General features: G+C 47.8%; 1 protein-coding gene across 9 annotated transcripts; it reads left to right on the forward strand.

The window, feature by feature from the left end:
• The first annotated feature begins 1,418 nt into the window (after nucleotides 1–1,418).
• Nucleotides 1,419–13,814, forward strand: MDC1 (mediator of DNA damage checkpoint 1). Of its 9 annotated transcripts, none has more exons than XM_073224240.1 (14): nucleotides 1,419–1,861; nucleotides 3,668–3,806; nucleotides 4,353–4,733; nucleotides 4,818–4,887; nucleotides 5,169–6,433; nucleotides 7,097–7,162; nucleotides 7,778–7,990; nucleotides 8,664–8,707; nucleotides 9,181–11,019; nucleotides 11,101–11,223; nucleotides 11,355–11,537; nucleotides 11,764–11,889; nucleotides 12,001–12,120; nucleotides 13,053–13,814. In XM_073224240.1, the coding sequence occupies exons 2-14, from the start codon at nucleotides 3,671–3,673 to the stop codon at nucleotides 13,215–13,217; spliced, it is 4,731 nt and encodes a 1,576-aa protein (XP_073080341.1). In that variant the 5' UTR covers nucleotides 1,419–1,861; nucleotides 3,668–3,670; the 3' UTR covers nucleotides 13,218–13,814. The 9 variants fall into 9 exon arrangements, with proteins under 9 accessions (XP_073080341.1, XP_073080343.1, XP_073080344.1 ...); XM_073224242.1 differs by having other exon boundaries at nucleotides 1,419–1,857; XM_073224243.1 differs by having other exon boundaries at nucleotides 1,420–1,861; nucleotides 7,778–7,957.
• Nucleotides 13,815–15,102: the final 1,288 nt, after the last annotated feature.

Below are 15,102 nucleotides of genomic sequence, written 5' to 3' on the forward strand. Positions count from 1 at the left end.
TCATTAGGCTAATCATTTGTAATCATGTGTAAGATTATCTTTAGCATGCTAAAAGGTCCAGACTATATTTGCTGTTTTCCTCCTTCTGACCTAATCAAGTAATTTGCAACCTGAGCAATTAATATGGCAAGCAAGCCCAGCCATAAACAACATAGTAAGCAAGAAAGATTCCACCTTAAAGATGAGATTGCCTTTTAAAACCCAAGATGTACAGTTCTTAAACTCTTCGGCAAACAGACAATAATTCAACCCACATTAAGGGCAGGGCAGGTATGCTCCCAGACCAAGAAGCTGCTATTCTGGGAAAGAATCTGCAGTAAATGTCTTATGTTAATTTTGCAGAATTACCTGGAGGACTGATGAGAAAAGAGACTTAATGTCTCATTAAGGATGAACATTCTAAGACCACTTTTAACAAGTCCACACCCCTAAGTCCTTTATCACGTTCCCAAAAATCCTCAACTGCCTATAAATCCCCTAGACAAAGCACCACCCCAGGCTCTCTTGTCCCCTCCAGGCATGAGCTAGGAGCTCTGTCCTCTCACTTTAAATAAAAGCCTCTCCCTGGCTCTCCTACCTTAAGTGTTTGCTAAGTTCATTCTTCGACTCCACGAGCAAGAACCCTGGCATCAGTTAGGGATAGAAAAATGATTAAGAATTGGCAACCTGGTCTCCAGGATCTTGCAATTTGTTGAGAAGTGTGTACACCAATACAGCAAGCACTATATAATAGAGGACATGTGATATCAAGGTCATCACTGTTAACTCACGTTCACTTATTTCCAGTGCTAAGTAAGGAACATCAAGTTGTCCAAAACCCTACTACCCACTTAAAATACAGTGTTTTATGTTTTGGGGGATGATCACAATGGAGTAGCTATTTTGTGGTAGTGGAGAGACATCAAAATTTACAATTAGACGACTGTTTCTACCTTACATTAACAGTAGGAATCTCCGCAAGTCATTAACTCCACAGAGGTTCAATTCCCTCTGTAAAATCTACTTCTGCCTATTTGTTGTGGTCAGAATGGAGTGGCATAATGAATGCAAAAGGACTTCCTAAATTATACATGTCAAATAGTTATTATTTTCTTCTTGTCTTAGTCTGAGATAAATAGATGATTTTATCATACTTCCTTCAGCCCCTTGAAGGACCTCAGTCAAGCCTTTAAGATGACTAGCAAAACAGTTCTCTCTGTCCGCCTAGGGATCTTTACTTTAGGAAAATGTCCGTCAGGGATGTATTCTCAGGGAGGAAATGACAAGGACTTTTAAACAAAACAAATCAAAAGGAAATGAACTTCCATTGCAAAGAGTCCTCAGTGCCACGCCTTAGGGCAGTTCTCCAAACTGCAGCCTCGAGACACGACTGCAACCCGCACTCGCTTTCATTTCTCATGAGTCAGCGGACACCATGCCTGGGAGGACCGAGGAAGGGCGCTCTGGCCGCACGAGACGCAGTATGATAAGCCGTCTATCCGCCGCCGACAGCCAGACTCTGTGATCACGTTTGGAAATCTGCGCGGGAAGTGGGCGGTGGGTGGTGAAGCGGTAGTGGGCTGTCCCTCGGAGCTGCCCAATCGAGGTGCGCCATTCTATGCGCGCACAGCGGCCTCTGATTACCGCCTCAACTGATAACCGGCTCGGCGGAGGAGGGGCCCCTTTGAGCAGCAGGGGGGCGGGACGGGGACGAGGCTCTGGTTGAGCCGTCGCGTTGGGCCCAGGCTTTACCAATCGGCGTGCATCAGGGCCGTGACAGACTGCGGCAGGAGCCAATCAGCGAATTGGCTCTCTCCAGACCAGGGCGCTCGCGCACCAGGTCGTGGCCGTTACTCGTGGCGCGCGCGGCGACTCAAAGTAGGTGAGTTCTTGGGGGCCTCGCCCACGGCGCCCAGGGTGCCATCTTGGTTCTCCCGGAGGGCGGGAGAGGCGTGCCTTGGGTGCGACTGGGCGGAGAAGACTTGGAAATTTACTTCTCGGATTGTAATACTCATCCTCACTTGACGTCCCTCCCCGAGTTTAGGTATGAAGACACAGGGAGACGTTGGGCCAGGAGGGAACCCACTGGGTTGGGAATCAAAGATGGTGGCCCATTAAATTGAAACCAAACGTCATGGGCACCCCCTGCTTTTGCCAGTCATAAGAACAGAGTTAGCTCTATCTCCGTGAAGGTGTCCTACTTTACCTGTCAGCAGTTCCTCTAGCGTGGCATTTAAGTAATGTTCACCCATACTTTTGTGAGATTTCGTCTCTTTTCATTTGTTCTTTGACCAAAAGGGCAGGGTTAATTTTACGTTTGGTTCATGAATGTACCCTGAACACTTCGAATGGAACAGCAGGAATAAAGTAACTGTTGTTATGAATATGATGAACCCCAGAGGAAAAGACCTAGTTCTGCTGATCCAGTCCTCAAAGGGGTGTGTGAAGGCAGAAATGGAAAGTAATGATTACATTGTAGTGAGAAGCCTTAGGCACAAGTCCGCTGACCACTGTGGGCCATGTGGATACACCAGCAACACGAGAAAGCAGGGACTATTACAGGAAAGTTTTGCTAAGAAAGTGACAGTTAAATTGAATCATAAAGGATGGGTAGGAGTTGGCAGAAAACTAGGAGTGAATGGCCAAGGAGCTAGCTAAGTGATGCAGATGTGGGGGACAACAGTGACAGTGTGTTCAGCTATCAGGGAGAAGGTCCATGTGGCTGAACCATAGGCTTTCAGGGAAGGTGATAGATTGCAGGACATAGCATTCAGATCACAGAGAGTCTTGCTGAAGAGTTTAGATTTTATCTTGTGGCATGGAAAGCCTTCAGATATTAAACAGAGGAGAGACCTTATCTGGGTGATCTTGGGCAAGTTCTTTAACCCATCTATTCTGCAGAATCTTTATCTGAGAAATAGAAGCTAACAATTATACTTCTTTTACAGGGTTCTTGTGATGATTAAATGAGTCAGTCAATATAAACTAACAAATAATGCCCCACATATAGCAAGCCTCTATATATGTCAGCTGTTACAATTCTTTGCAGTTTAATCTGGTCACACTGGGATGGTCTGGTAAAGTGTGAAAAGCATGGGCTTTGCAGCCAAAAGCACATTTATTCCTATCCTTGGACTTACCTGTTGTGTTATCCTGAGCAAATGATTTAATGTTTTTAGCCTATGTTTCCTAAATGCCTATTTCATGTGGCTTCTATGCCTGACACATAACACAATACCTGACACATAGTTGATGCTTAGCAATAATTAGCTCCCCTTGAAATGATGTTTTTCAAACTAGGGATTGAAACCTGTTAGTGGATAGTGAAATAAATTTAATGGGTTGCAATTTGGCATTTAAAAAATAGAGAATAGAAAAAAAATACCCTGAAAACCACCAATGTGTTATGTGTAGTAAGGCTAAACATTATTTCTCAAAAACGTTTATCTACATAAATATGCACATATGTTTACATATATGTGTGTATTTAGGACATTATATTTATTTCTGTTATGTGCTGTCAAAAATATCTTCTAAATGCTTCTGAAGGATGACAGCAGAATAATTGTCAGACAAGAAGCATCAGCCTCCTTAACTATCCAGGCTTACCCTGAGTTACCAGTCTTCTTTCTTAAAGCCATGTTTGTGAACGAATGACAGAGATGATGATAATGTGTTTCCTTCCCAGATCATGGAGGACACCCAGGCTATTAACTGGGAGGTTGAAGAAGAGGAGGAGACAGAGAGACCCAGTGAATCCTTGGGGTATAGCTTGAAACCCATAGGGCAACTGCATATCTTCAGTAGTGCCCATGGACCAGAAAAAGGTCAGAGAGTACTGGTTGCAGAAGTACTGGTATAGGTTTCTTATTTTTGTGGAGATGTAGTTGGAGGGTTGCAAGAAGTTTATAGTGTTTCAAGGAGGTCTAAAAAAATTTTTTTTTTACTGAGAATGGAGAAGAGGGGGCTGATTGAGTTGATTACTCCAGGCAAATGCCCTGGACACAATGGGGGGATTTTACTTTGGTAGGAGAAGATGAAGAAATTCAAATAAAAATCCAAGATTGTTTGGAAATGGATGGTTGCACAACAATGTAAATGCATGTAATCCCACTGAAGTGTATACTTAAAAAATGGTTAGGTGGTAAACTTTGTATATTTTACTACAATAGAAAAAAAATCCAGTGTGGGTGGATGGCTTACTGACTTTAAATAATATATTGCATATATTCTTCAAAGCCTAGATGTCCTAGGGTCTTTTATTTTCTAGTGCATGTAGGGATCTTGAGTGAGTAGCAGGGTACTTAATAAGACATCATCTTCATAGCAGGCCAGAACTCTCGTCTTAACCTGTCTACCTCTCTAATTCTTAGACTTCCCACTTTACCTTGGGAAGAATGTGATAGGCCGAATGCCCGATTGCTCCGTGGCCCTGCCCTTTCCATCCATCTCCAAACAACATGCAGTGATTGAAATCTTGGCCTTGGACAAGGCACCTGTCCTCCGGGATTGTGGGAGCCTCAATGGTACTCAAATCCTGAGGCCTCCTAAGGTCCTGAGCCCTGGGATGAGTCATCGTCTGAGGGACCAGGAATTGATTCTCTTTGCTGACTTGCCCTGCCAGTACCGGCACCTAGATGTTCCCCTGCCCCATGTCTCCCGGGGCCCTCTAACTGTAGAAGAGACACCCAGGGTGCAGGGAAGAACTCAACCCCAGGAGCTCCTGCTGGCTGAGAACTCAGAGGAGGAAGTAGGTAAGTTTGTGGATTGAATGGGTGATAAGGAAATGGAGATGGTGAGTGTAAAACTGTCAACTTACTCCCTTCTACTCTTGGCAGATTCTCTTCCTGAAAGATGTGTAGTGAAAGGACCAAGGACCTCCCCTTTGGCAAGTGTAGTTCCAGAGAGGTGAGTGTCAAGGGCAAGACATCCAAGTCCTCAAAAGGATGAGGAGCCAGGGACTGGAGGATCCATCTCTAGGAGAGATGATTACCATGAAAGAGGACTGGGGAGCCACGCGTACTCTCACTCAGCTGGATTTTTTTATTGAGTACCACTGAGGTGCCAAGTGGAGAACTAATTGCTGGAGAGAGAAAAATAAATACTGCCCTCACAGAGCTCAGAGTTGAGTGGGGTATCCTGCCTTGGGAACTAGGTTCTATAGATTCTCTCTTCTCTTCCTTTCACAGTGATGAAGAGGGGCCTTCTCCTGCCCCAGATGGCCCTGGGCCACCTTTTGCCTTCAACTTGGACAGTGACACAGATGAGGAACAAAGGCAGCGACCAGCAGTAGGAAAGTTCTCCTCAGCTGCTAGAAGAGGTGCCACTGCAGAGACAGAGCAGCCTAAAACTGTCTCAACTGAAACCCAGCTTGAAAAGGATCAGTGCTCAGTGAAAGAAAGGAACAATAAACGAACAGTTGAGAGGGATGCAAAGAAAGGGGAAGTTCCAGTTGGGGTGATTCTGGAGATGAGTCCACCTGCTGGGGAGGATAGTGACACTGGTGCAGGCAGGCCTCCAGGAAGGCCAGCTGAGGCCCACTTGGAAAGGGCCCAGCTTTCTGGCTTCATAGACAGTGATACTGACGTGGAAGAAGAGGGGATCCCTGCAACCCCAGCTGTAGTTCCCACAAAGAAGAGGCACATCTTCTATGAAGTTAGTATGAGGAGTTCTCAGGCACCTGGCTTGGCCCATCAGCAAGAGAGCCAGACTGGGAGTGATACAGATGTGGAGGAGGGTGAGGCCCCATTGGCAAGCCCTCTGGAGAGAAGCCAAGCCTCTGTGCTGATTGGCAGCAATACAGGTCTCGAGGAAGAAGTCTCAGCTGCACTTACTCTGGCACAGCTAAAAGAGAGCCGAGCCATTCCGTGGAGCAGAGATACAGCTGTGGAAGAGGACAGGGCCCAACCTGTAGCCCTTCTAGAACAAAACCAAACCTCTATTGTGAGGGACAGTGACACAGATGTGGAGGAGGAGGGGATCCCAGTGGAAAAGAGAGAGACTGTCCCCAAGAGTCACACCTACAAGGCACATTCAGAGAAGATCCAGCCTCTTCTCAGGGACAGTGATATAAAGGGGGAGGAAGATGAGAGCTTACCTGAGGTCCCCCTAGAGAGAAGCCAAGCCTCTGCCACAGTAGATGTCAGCACACAAGTAGAAGAGAAAGTCCCACTGGGGCCAGCTGTTACCCTGCTGGAGAAGCGTCAGGTGCTGGTGGCAGGGACAAGTCAAACAGATGTGGAAGCAGAAGATGGTCCAGCAGACCTGCCTAAGGTGCATCTAGAGGAAGCCTGGTCTCCAGCTGGGGGCTGTAGAACAGATGTGGAAGGAGGCACAGCCTCAGCAGTCTCAGCAGTGGCAGATGTCAGAGGCAGCCGGCTTCTGGCAGAAGGGGATGCTGGAACGGAGTGGGCTGTGCTTGAGCAGGAGAGAGCACTTGAGGCAGGGGCCCAGGGTGAGTCACCTGTGGCACAGGTGGTGCAGGGCTTCCTCCCTGTCTCAAGGGAGAACCAAACATATCTGGTGGTGATCACAGGCAGTCCAGGGGAATCCACCCAGACCCAGAGAGAGGGAGCCCAGGCCCCCCCAGAAAGGGTGAGAGAATCACATGCAGATAGGACCAAAGACTGGAGGAAACCATCATAGTGGGTGCTGGCCTACCTTCCTCCCTAGGCCCCTAAAAGAAAGAAAGCTTAGAGGTTATCTAGTCCATTTGAGCTGCTATAACAAAACACTATAGACTGGTGGCTCATATAAACGAGAAATTTGTTTCTCACAGTTTTGTAGGCTGGGAAGTCCAAGATCAGGGAGGCAGAATAGTTGTGTTCTGGTGGGGGCCTGCCTCCTTATTCATAGGCCCCTGTCTTCTTACTGTGTCCTCACATGACAGTAGGGCACAAGGGAGAGATCTGGGGTCTTTTACAAGGGCACTAATCCCATTCATGAGGGCTCCATCCTCATGACCTAATCACCTCCCTCCTCCAAATACCATCACATTGGGAATTAGGTTTCAACATGTGAATTTTGGGGAGACCAAAGATAGGGGTAGGGGAGAAAACAAGGAATTGAGAGTCAGCTGTGGTTTTTTACTATCTATTCTGAATTCCTTCCCAACTAGATTCTGAAGATCTGTACCTACAAGCTACCCAGTGCTTTGTGGAGAGAGAGGATGAGAGCCGGGAAGGTGAGGACAGCTGTGTTACATGGATACCAGGGGAGATGAGACTGGTGGTCCTTGAAGGGTGTGAAAGCTGTCATGGGTGGGGCAGGAGACCAGGAGTCCTGGAGTTCTGTGGAGGAGCTGTGCTCAGGCCATCTTTTCCTGTGCTGCAGTCCAAAGCACACAGGATGAACCCACCCAAGCCTTCCTGTTTTTTCTACCCCACGAGGCTGGCTGGTCCTTCCTGTTGCCACTTCCAGGCCCTAGGTAGAAGAGACTCCTCTCCTCTGTGTCCCTTACTTGACATCCTTGTTTTCTCCCTTGACACATTTCTTTCATATTCTGTCACTATTTTGCTGATGTTTCTCCATGTCATCAGAAAATGCCATATTGTCAGACCCATAGAGCAGCTGGTTTAGCATTATTTTTAACGAGGCTGCTATGAAGGCTTCTACATGAAGGTGTGTAGTCTTCCTTTTCCAAATAACATTAAATGTTGTAACTGTCCTTATTCGCAGCTTTCCTTTGATAACCCACTTAGGTTTATTATTCATTATCTTAATCTTCTCTCAGCCTATTACTTGTTCAATCTACATCTCTCTTCTCTCTCTCTCTCTTTCTCTCTCTGACTACTTCTAGATGCCCTGGAAGAGCCATGGGAGGTCTTGGCTACACAGCCATTCTGTCCAAGAGAGTCTGAGGCCTCAGAGCCCCAGCCCATTGCTGCCCACTTGGACATCCATGCATCTTGCCCCTCTCCACCTGGGGCAACACCACAAGACCAACATCCAAAGAGCCCAGTTCATGCAGAGCCACTGGGTAGAGAAATGCACACTGTGAAGAAAGACATGGGTATACCAGGAGAAAGAGCAGAGAGGGCAACGCCTGAGAGAGGGCCATTAGAGAGGGAAACCCAGGAACTGCCACAAGAGGGAGAGCGAGCAGATGTGATGGGAGAGGAAGAGCTACCCATGGGGACACAGGCTAGAGAACAGAAGCAGGTGTTAGCTAGAGACATTCTGGGACAGGAGTCTGATCAAAAGGTGGACCGTGAAAGTACTGAAAGGGATACAGAGAGCCTGAAGGTGGAAAGTAAGACACTCAAGGAAATACAAGAGAAATAGAAAAGCAGGCACTTGGAAGAGAAGTCTGTGAGAGAGAAGCAGAGAAACTGCCAGAGAGATGGCAAGCCAGGTGGATTAGACGTCAAAGAAACCAAAGTGATACTACAGAGAGGCACACAGGGGATACAGAGGGAGGGAGCCAAGCCCAGAAAGGGCAGGCCTTCAATCCAACACCAGAGCCTGCATCAGGGGCAGGGGACCTTCAGGGACTTGCTTCAGCCACAGTAGCTTCTGGGAGTCAGTCAGGTGGAGGAGGGGGAGCCCTAGTGAGCCCCAGGAAGCAGCGGAGGGGTAAATAAAGGCAGAAGGAACCCGAGGTGGTACACAGCCCGTATGATAATCAGCCCCTAAGTGACTGACTGCTTAAACCTCACCTACATTTATCTTTACTTTCCATCTAGGCCACTTGACTTGCAAGATACCACCTGCTGAGAAGGCTTCCAGGGTGAGAGCTGCTTTCTCTACCTCCACTATTCCATGAATAGTCTCCACCACCCCCACGCCGCTTCCCCTGACTTTGCTTTAATCAATTCCTTTTCCCCATCTTCTCAAAGTTCTTTGTTTTCTGCCACTCCTTAGTTGGCTTCTGTCCCTTTACCTTGGCACCTGGTGTTTTCCATATCTGTTTCCACACCTGTTTTAGAAAGTCCCTTTCTCTGTATCATTTCCCTCTTTCTCCCAATCACCTCTTTGTTGCCAGCATCTATATAGAGGATGCTCTACCAGGGTTATGGGGAGAGGTCTGTGGGTGGGATGACTGCTTCCTCCCCAGGAAGTTCCCCATATAATGGGAGAGAGGAAACAGACAGAGAAATGTCAGTGAGCACACTTTAACCAGAAGCAAGTGTTGAGAAACAGTATCTAAGTCCTCTCTTCCCTCTGACTCTTCCTCCCTTGCTTGCTTCTATTTCTTTCCAGAGTGATCAGCAATCCCCAGATGCCTGTCTGTCTCCTTCAGTGCCTAAAGCCTCAGACCCCCAGCCAAACCCCCCCTTCTCTCAGAGCCAAAAACATCCTGTACCCCAGTCCCTCCTTTCTCCCTCTCCACCCTCTTTAGAGCCACCCATTCCCAAGGCCAGGAAAAAGGGGAGGCAGCAAGTTTCAGAAACTTCCTTGTCCTCAGAGTTAGAGCCTCTCCACCCAAAAAAACCCAAAGTCAGGCCCCAAGGGGCCTCCAGAATGACACCCTCTCCAGTCTCTTCTGTAGCCCATGAGCCCCAACCTGCAACCCCTACATACCATCCCCTTAGCCCTAAGCCCACATCTCGGGTCACTCGAAATAGGACATATAGGTCCTCTGAAATGACCACTGCACCAGTTGTCCCTTTAGCCCAGGAGCTTCAGTCTTCTACCTCCACGGACCAACCTGTCACCCCGATGCCCATATCCTGGGCCGCTCGGACACGTAGGTCCTCTGTCAAAACCCCTGAATCAGTTGTCCCCACAGCTCCTGAGCCCCAGCCTTCCACATCCAGAGGCCCACCTGTCTCCCCCAAACCCCTATCTCAGGGCAGTACACATAAATCTGTCAAAACCCCTGAACCAGTTGTTCCCACAGGTCCTGAGCTCCAAACTTCCACCCCCACAGACCAGCTTGTCACCTCTGAGCTTACATTTCAGGCCACTCAAGGCAGGACACTTAGGTCCTCTGCCAAGACTCCTGAACAAGTTGTGCCCACAGGTCCTAAGTTCCAGCCTTCCACTTCCACAGACCAGCCTGTCACCCCCAAACTCACATCTCTGGCCACTCGGGGCAGGGCACGTAGGTCTTCTGCCAAGACACCCAATCCGGTTGTCCCCACAGGTCCTGAGCTCCAGCCTTATACTTCCACAGACCAGCCTGTCACCCCCAAACCTACATCTCGGGGCAGGACACAGAGGTCTTCTGTCAAGACCCCAGAACCAATTATCCCCACAGCCCCTGAGCTCCAGGCTTCCACCCTCACAGACCAGCCTATTACCCTTGAGCTCACATCTCGGGCCACTCGGGGCAGGACACATAGGTCCTCTGCCAAGACTCTTGAACCACCTGTTCCTACAGCCCCTGAACTTCAGCCTTCCACATCCATAGATCAGCCTGTCACTCCTGAGCCCACATCTCGGGCCACTCAGGGCAAGACACGTAGACCCTCCATCAAGAGCCCAAAACCAATGGAACCCACAGCCCCTGATCTTGAACCTCCCACCTTCACAGAGCAGCTTGTAGCCCTCAAGGCCATAGCTCAGGGCGGTCAGAGCAATAAACTAAAGTCTTCAACAATAAGTACTGTGCCAGTTCCTACCACCCCTGAATTCCAGTCTCCTGTCCCTACAGGCCAGCCTATTTCCCCTAAACCCATCCCTCAAGCCAATTGCAGCAGGAGACCAAGGGCCACTAGGAAGCACGGGTCCCTCACTGCTCCTGTGGTCCCGGAACCCTGCTCTGCACCTGCTGAACCTAACTCCTGTTCAAGGAACCAAAGACGAGGAGCAGTGAGAGCAGCTGAGTCCCTTAGGACCACCCCTGACCCTGCCTTTGCCCAGCTTCCTGAGGCACCCATTCATGCTCCCCAGATGCAAAAGGTAGAGGCAGCAGGTAGATCTGGAGCCACCCCAGAGCCCCAGTCCAAGTCCTCTCAAAGCCGCAAGAGGCCTTTAGCTACCAGGGAGTTAGAAACCCCACTTCAGAAACAGCTCCAAAGAAGGGAGGTCCCCCAGAACACAGCATTCTTCAAAGAAGAAGAAGAAGATCCCACAGAGAGACCAGGGAAAGAAGAGGTGAGGAGAGGGTTGGGGCCATGAAGCTAGGAAAGGGCTTGGAGGCTCAGAAACTCCCACAAAGATCTTCCTCCATCCCAGGATGTAGTGATTCCAGGACCAGGCAAAAGAAAGAAAAACCAGGAAGAGGAGGAGCCGCCCAAGGGAATACCAAGCCGCAGCCTCCGACGAACCAAACCTAACCAAGGATCCACAGCCCCCAAAGTAGGAAAGAAGGAGCAGGGGGCTTCCTGGGAGACAGATGTGGGAGGGTGGGAGGAGATCTCAGGTATTCTGGAGATGGATGCTGACAGCACAGGGTGCTGTGACCAGCTCTGGCTCACCACCCCCCACAGGTGCTCTTTACAGGAGTGGTGGATGCTCGTGGAGAGCATACGGTGCTGGCCCTGGGAGGAAGTCTGGCCAGCTCAGTGGCAGAGGCTTCCCACCTGGTGACTGATCGGATCCGCCGGACAGTCAAGTTCCTTTGCGCCCTGGGTCGAGGAATCCCCATTCTCTCCCTGGACTGGCTGCACCAGGTAAGAGTCCAGGAGATAATAACAGACCAATTGAAACAGTGACCAGAGAAGACTGCTCAGACACTACTCGAGTGCTGGGAAGAAAGGGGGTCCAAGAGGACAACGGAGGTTAGTGAAGCAGAAGGCTCAATTCAGAAAACATTCTGTGAGTTCCCTACAACTGCTAGGCAGGATTACTGGGTGATGGGCTGGGCTGAGCTTTGATGCTCACTGCCACTGTCTTTAGTCCCGCAAGGCTGGTTACTTCTTGCCCCCGGATGAGTATGTGGTGACTGATCCTGAGCAGGAGAAGAACTTCGGTTTCAGCCTGCAAGATGCCCTGAGCCAGGCTCGGAAACGAAGGCTGCTGGAGGTGAGAGGCTGTCTTCTGCCCCACACTTCAGCCCTCCCTCCAGAGGTTTCCAGACAGCCCATGACCTCTCAGGGCATACATCTACTGTCTCCACCATTTTCCTCCTTTTAGGGGTATGAGATTCATGTGACCCCAGGAGTCCAGCCACCACCACCTCAGATGGGAGAGATCATTAGCTGTTGTGGAGGCACTGTCCTACCCAGCATGCCCCGGTCCTATAAGGTAGGAGTGGTATGTTCTGGATCTGATGGGGGTAGTAGTTAAAAGAGGTGGCTGGAATGGGAAAAGTTTGGAGGAAAAATGGAGGTACACATGGGAGCATGGATAGTGAGAGCATCTAGGAAGACCTGTGGAATATAAAGGGATAGCAATAAGGGAGCAGTCTTCTGATTCCAAATGGACAGGTTTTTATTTAAGCTGTTTTCAAATATACACAAAGGGAGAGAGAATGATGTATGAAGCTCCATATACCAATCACTCAAATATAACCAGTTTATTTAGGTTTTACTACATTTGTTCTATCCCTTTTTTCCTTTTTCTTTCATTTTACTTGCTGAAGTGTTTCAAAGGAAATGGCAAATATATGATTACCTCCTATATACTTAAATCATACATCACTAAAAAATATGTAGATTTTCTTATATAACCACAATGCCATTATTGATCTGTAACAAAATTAACAATAGTTTCTTGCCCATTTTCTCATACTCCATTAATCAAATCTCTCTAGTTATCTGGAAATTACTTTTTACAGTTCAAACCAGGATTCAAAGAAGGTCCAAGTACTACCACAATTGTATCTCTTAATTCTCTTGTACTTCAGAGCATACCCTAACCCACCCAGCCTTTTTTATGTCATTGACTTCCCACAGAAACTAGGTCAGTTGTCCTTTAGAATGTTCCACAATTTAGATTGTTCTGTTTGTTCCCTTTTTATTTCATTTATCTTGTTCTTCAGCCTTCTATATTTCCTGTAAATTGTAGCTAATATAAACAGCCTAAATAAATTTTCTGTCAAGAGTACTTCATAGTGCAGTGTATTTCATATGGCTTCATAGTAAGAAGGTGCTATGTTAGTGATGTTACAATGGATTAGTGGGTCCTGAACCTATTTCTAGGATTCTGTTTCACCCCTAACTTTCTGTCTTTGCTCTGTTTCCCAGCCTCACAGAGTTGTGATCACATGTTCGCAGGACTTCCCTCGATGCTCCACTCCATGTCGGGTTGGGCTGCCCGTCCTCTCACCTGAGTTCCTGCTGACAGGAGTGCTGAAGCAGGAAGCCAAGCCAGAGGCCTTTGTCCTTTCCACTTTGAAAACATCCACTTGAAAACATCACCCCAGTACCCTTTTCTCTCCCAGACCAATAAGTGAAGTATTAGAAAATATTTGGAAGAAAGAACTGGGAGCTTTAGAAAAGATTTGGGAGTACTCTTCTAATGTGTCTTGGAACATGGGTGGGGCCAAAAAGGTTTATGGGTGGACAGAAAGGTAGGGAGATTGGGAGCTGTAGATTTTCTTAAATGGGCACTTAAAAGTTGGCTGACCCCATTCTCTGATATATTAAGTGGCTGCTCATATTTAGCCGAACTGATGAGCTTACAGCTCTGTGGCACACAGTGTCCTGCCTCCCACTTGAAAACCATCTTTCTTCCTCTTTTACTGATATTCTTATTCATCCTCTGAAAGACAGTGGAAACAATTTTAGTATCAGGAACTGGGAGTGAGTAAATTTAAGAGTAGGGTTGCAGAATGCTACTAAAATATTTTCCTCTTTCCTGACCCCATTTTGTTAGAAGTGTCCTTTAGCTTTGACTTTGAGTAAATCTCTGCACTTTTCTAGCCTGCTTTTCCAATACTTATACCTTAACCAATACAATACAATACTTAGACTTAACCTCTGTGATAAATAAATTTTCACCCTGTGCCTTATTGTATAGTGTAGTTTTTTTTTAAGTACTGCTTAAATTTAAATTTTAAAAGTTGGTTCATTATAGAGATGTGGAAAAATTAGAACGCTGATACATTTTTCATGGGAATGTAAAATTGTTCCACCCAAAATAATTAAAACAGATGTCCAGAAGGGGAGGAGCCAAGATGGCAGCGGGAGTAGGACTGCAGAAATGACCTCCCAAAAACATACATATTTTTGAAAATACAACTATTCCTAAAAGAGAGACCAGAAGATACAGAACAACAGCCAGGCTACATCTACACCTGCGAGAACCCAGTGCCTTACGAAGGGGTTAAGATACAAGCTGTGGTCCGTCAGGACCTGAGCGCCACCCCACCCAGCTCCCAGTGGAAGGAGAGGAGTCAGAGCGAGGAGGGAGAGGGAGACCAGGAATGCTAAATACCCAGCCCTAGCCATTCGCACCAGGAGCACAGACACACAGTGCATGCTGTGCTGGATTCTAGGGAAACGAAACAGTAAAACCTGCGAGCGGGTCCGCACAACCAGCGACCCTGGGACAAAAGAAAAGTAAGTGCTTTTTGAAAGTCTTAAAGGGACAGGGACCCCACAGCTAGACGGAAGCGTCCCGGGACACTTAACCCAGCAACTGAGAATCCCAGGGAATTCCAGGCGCCCTAACCCCCTTGGCGGCAGTGCAGCTCCGAGGCCCCTTGGCAATAAGCAGCTTTCCGCCCATTCCCTCTCGGCCCCGCCATAGTGACCAACAGCCTGAAAGCAGCCACGCCCACAGCAACTGGGCGGAGCCTCACAGCAGCCCAGACAAGAATCAGAGACTGTGTCTGCACGCAACTACCTAGCACAAGTTGCTAGGGGTCACTGTTCTCCCAGGAAAGGAAGGCCAGGAGCAAGTGGAATGGGACTTGGTTCTCCCAGCTGACACATGCACCAACTGCCCATGACTACCTCTATCGCGATGAAAAGGCAGAAGAATTTGATACAGACCAGATTAACCGAGACATCCTCCCCTGAGAGGGAATCTGGGGAGATAGATTTAACCAAACTTCCTGAAAAAGAATTCAAAGTAAACAAAATAACCATGCTAATGGACTTGCAGAGAAATATGCAAGAGCTAAGGAGGGAGAATACAGAAATAAAACAATCTCTGGAAGGACTTAAAAGCAGAATGGATGAGATGCAAGAGGCCATTAATGGAACAGAAATCAGAATGGGAATGCAGAGAAACTAACACAGAGAGAGGTAAAAGGATCTCCAGGAATGAAACATTTAAACAGAACTGTGT

This window comes from Manis javanica, chromosome 16 (assembly GCF_040802235.1).
Source record: "Manis javanica isolate MJ-LG chromosome 16, MJ_LKY, whole genome shotgun sequence".
In the NCBI taxonomy this organism is placed as follows: domain Eukaryota; kingdom Metazoa; phylum Chordata; class Mammalia; order Pholidota; family Manidae; genus Manis; species Manis javanica.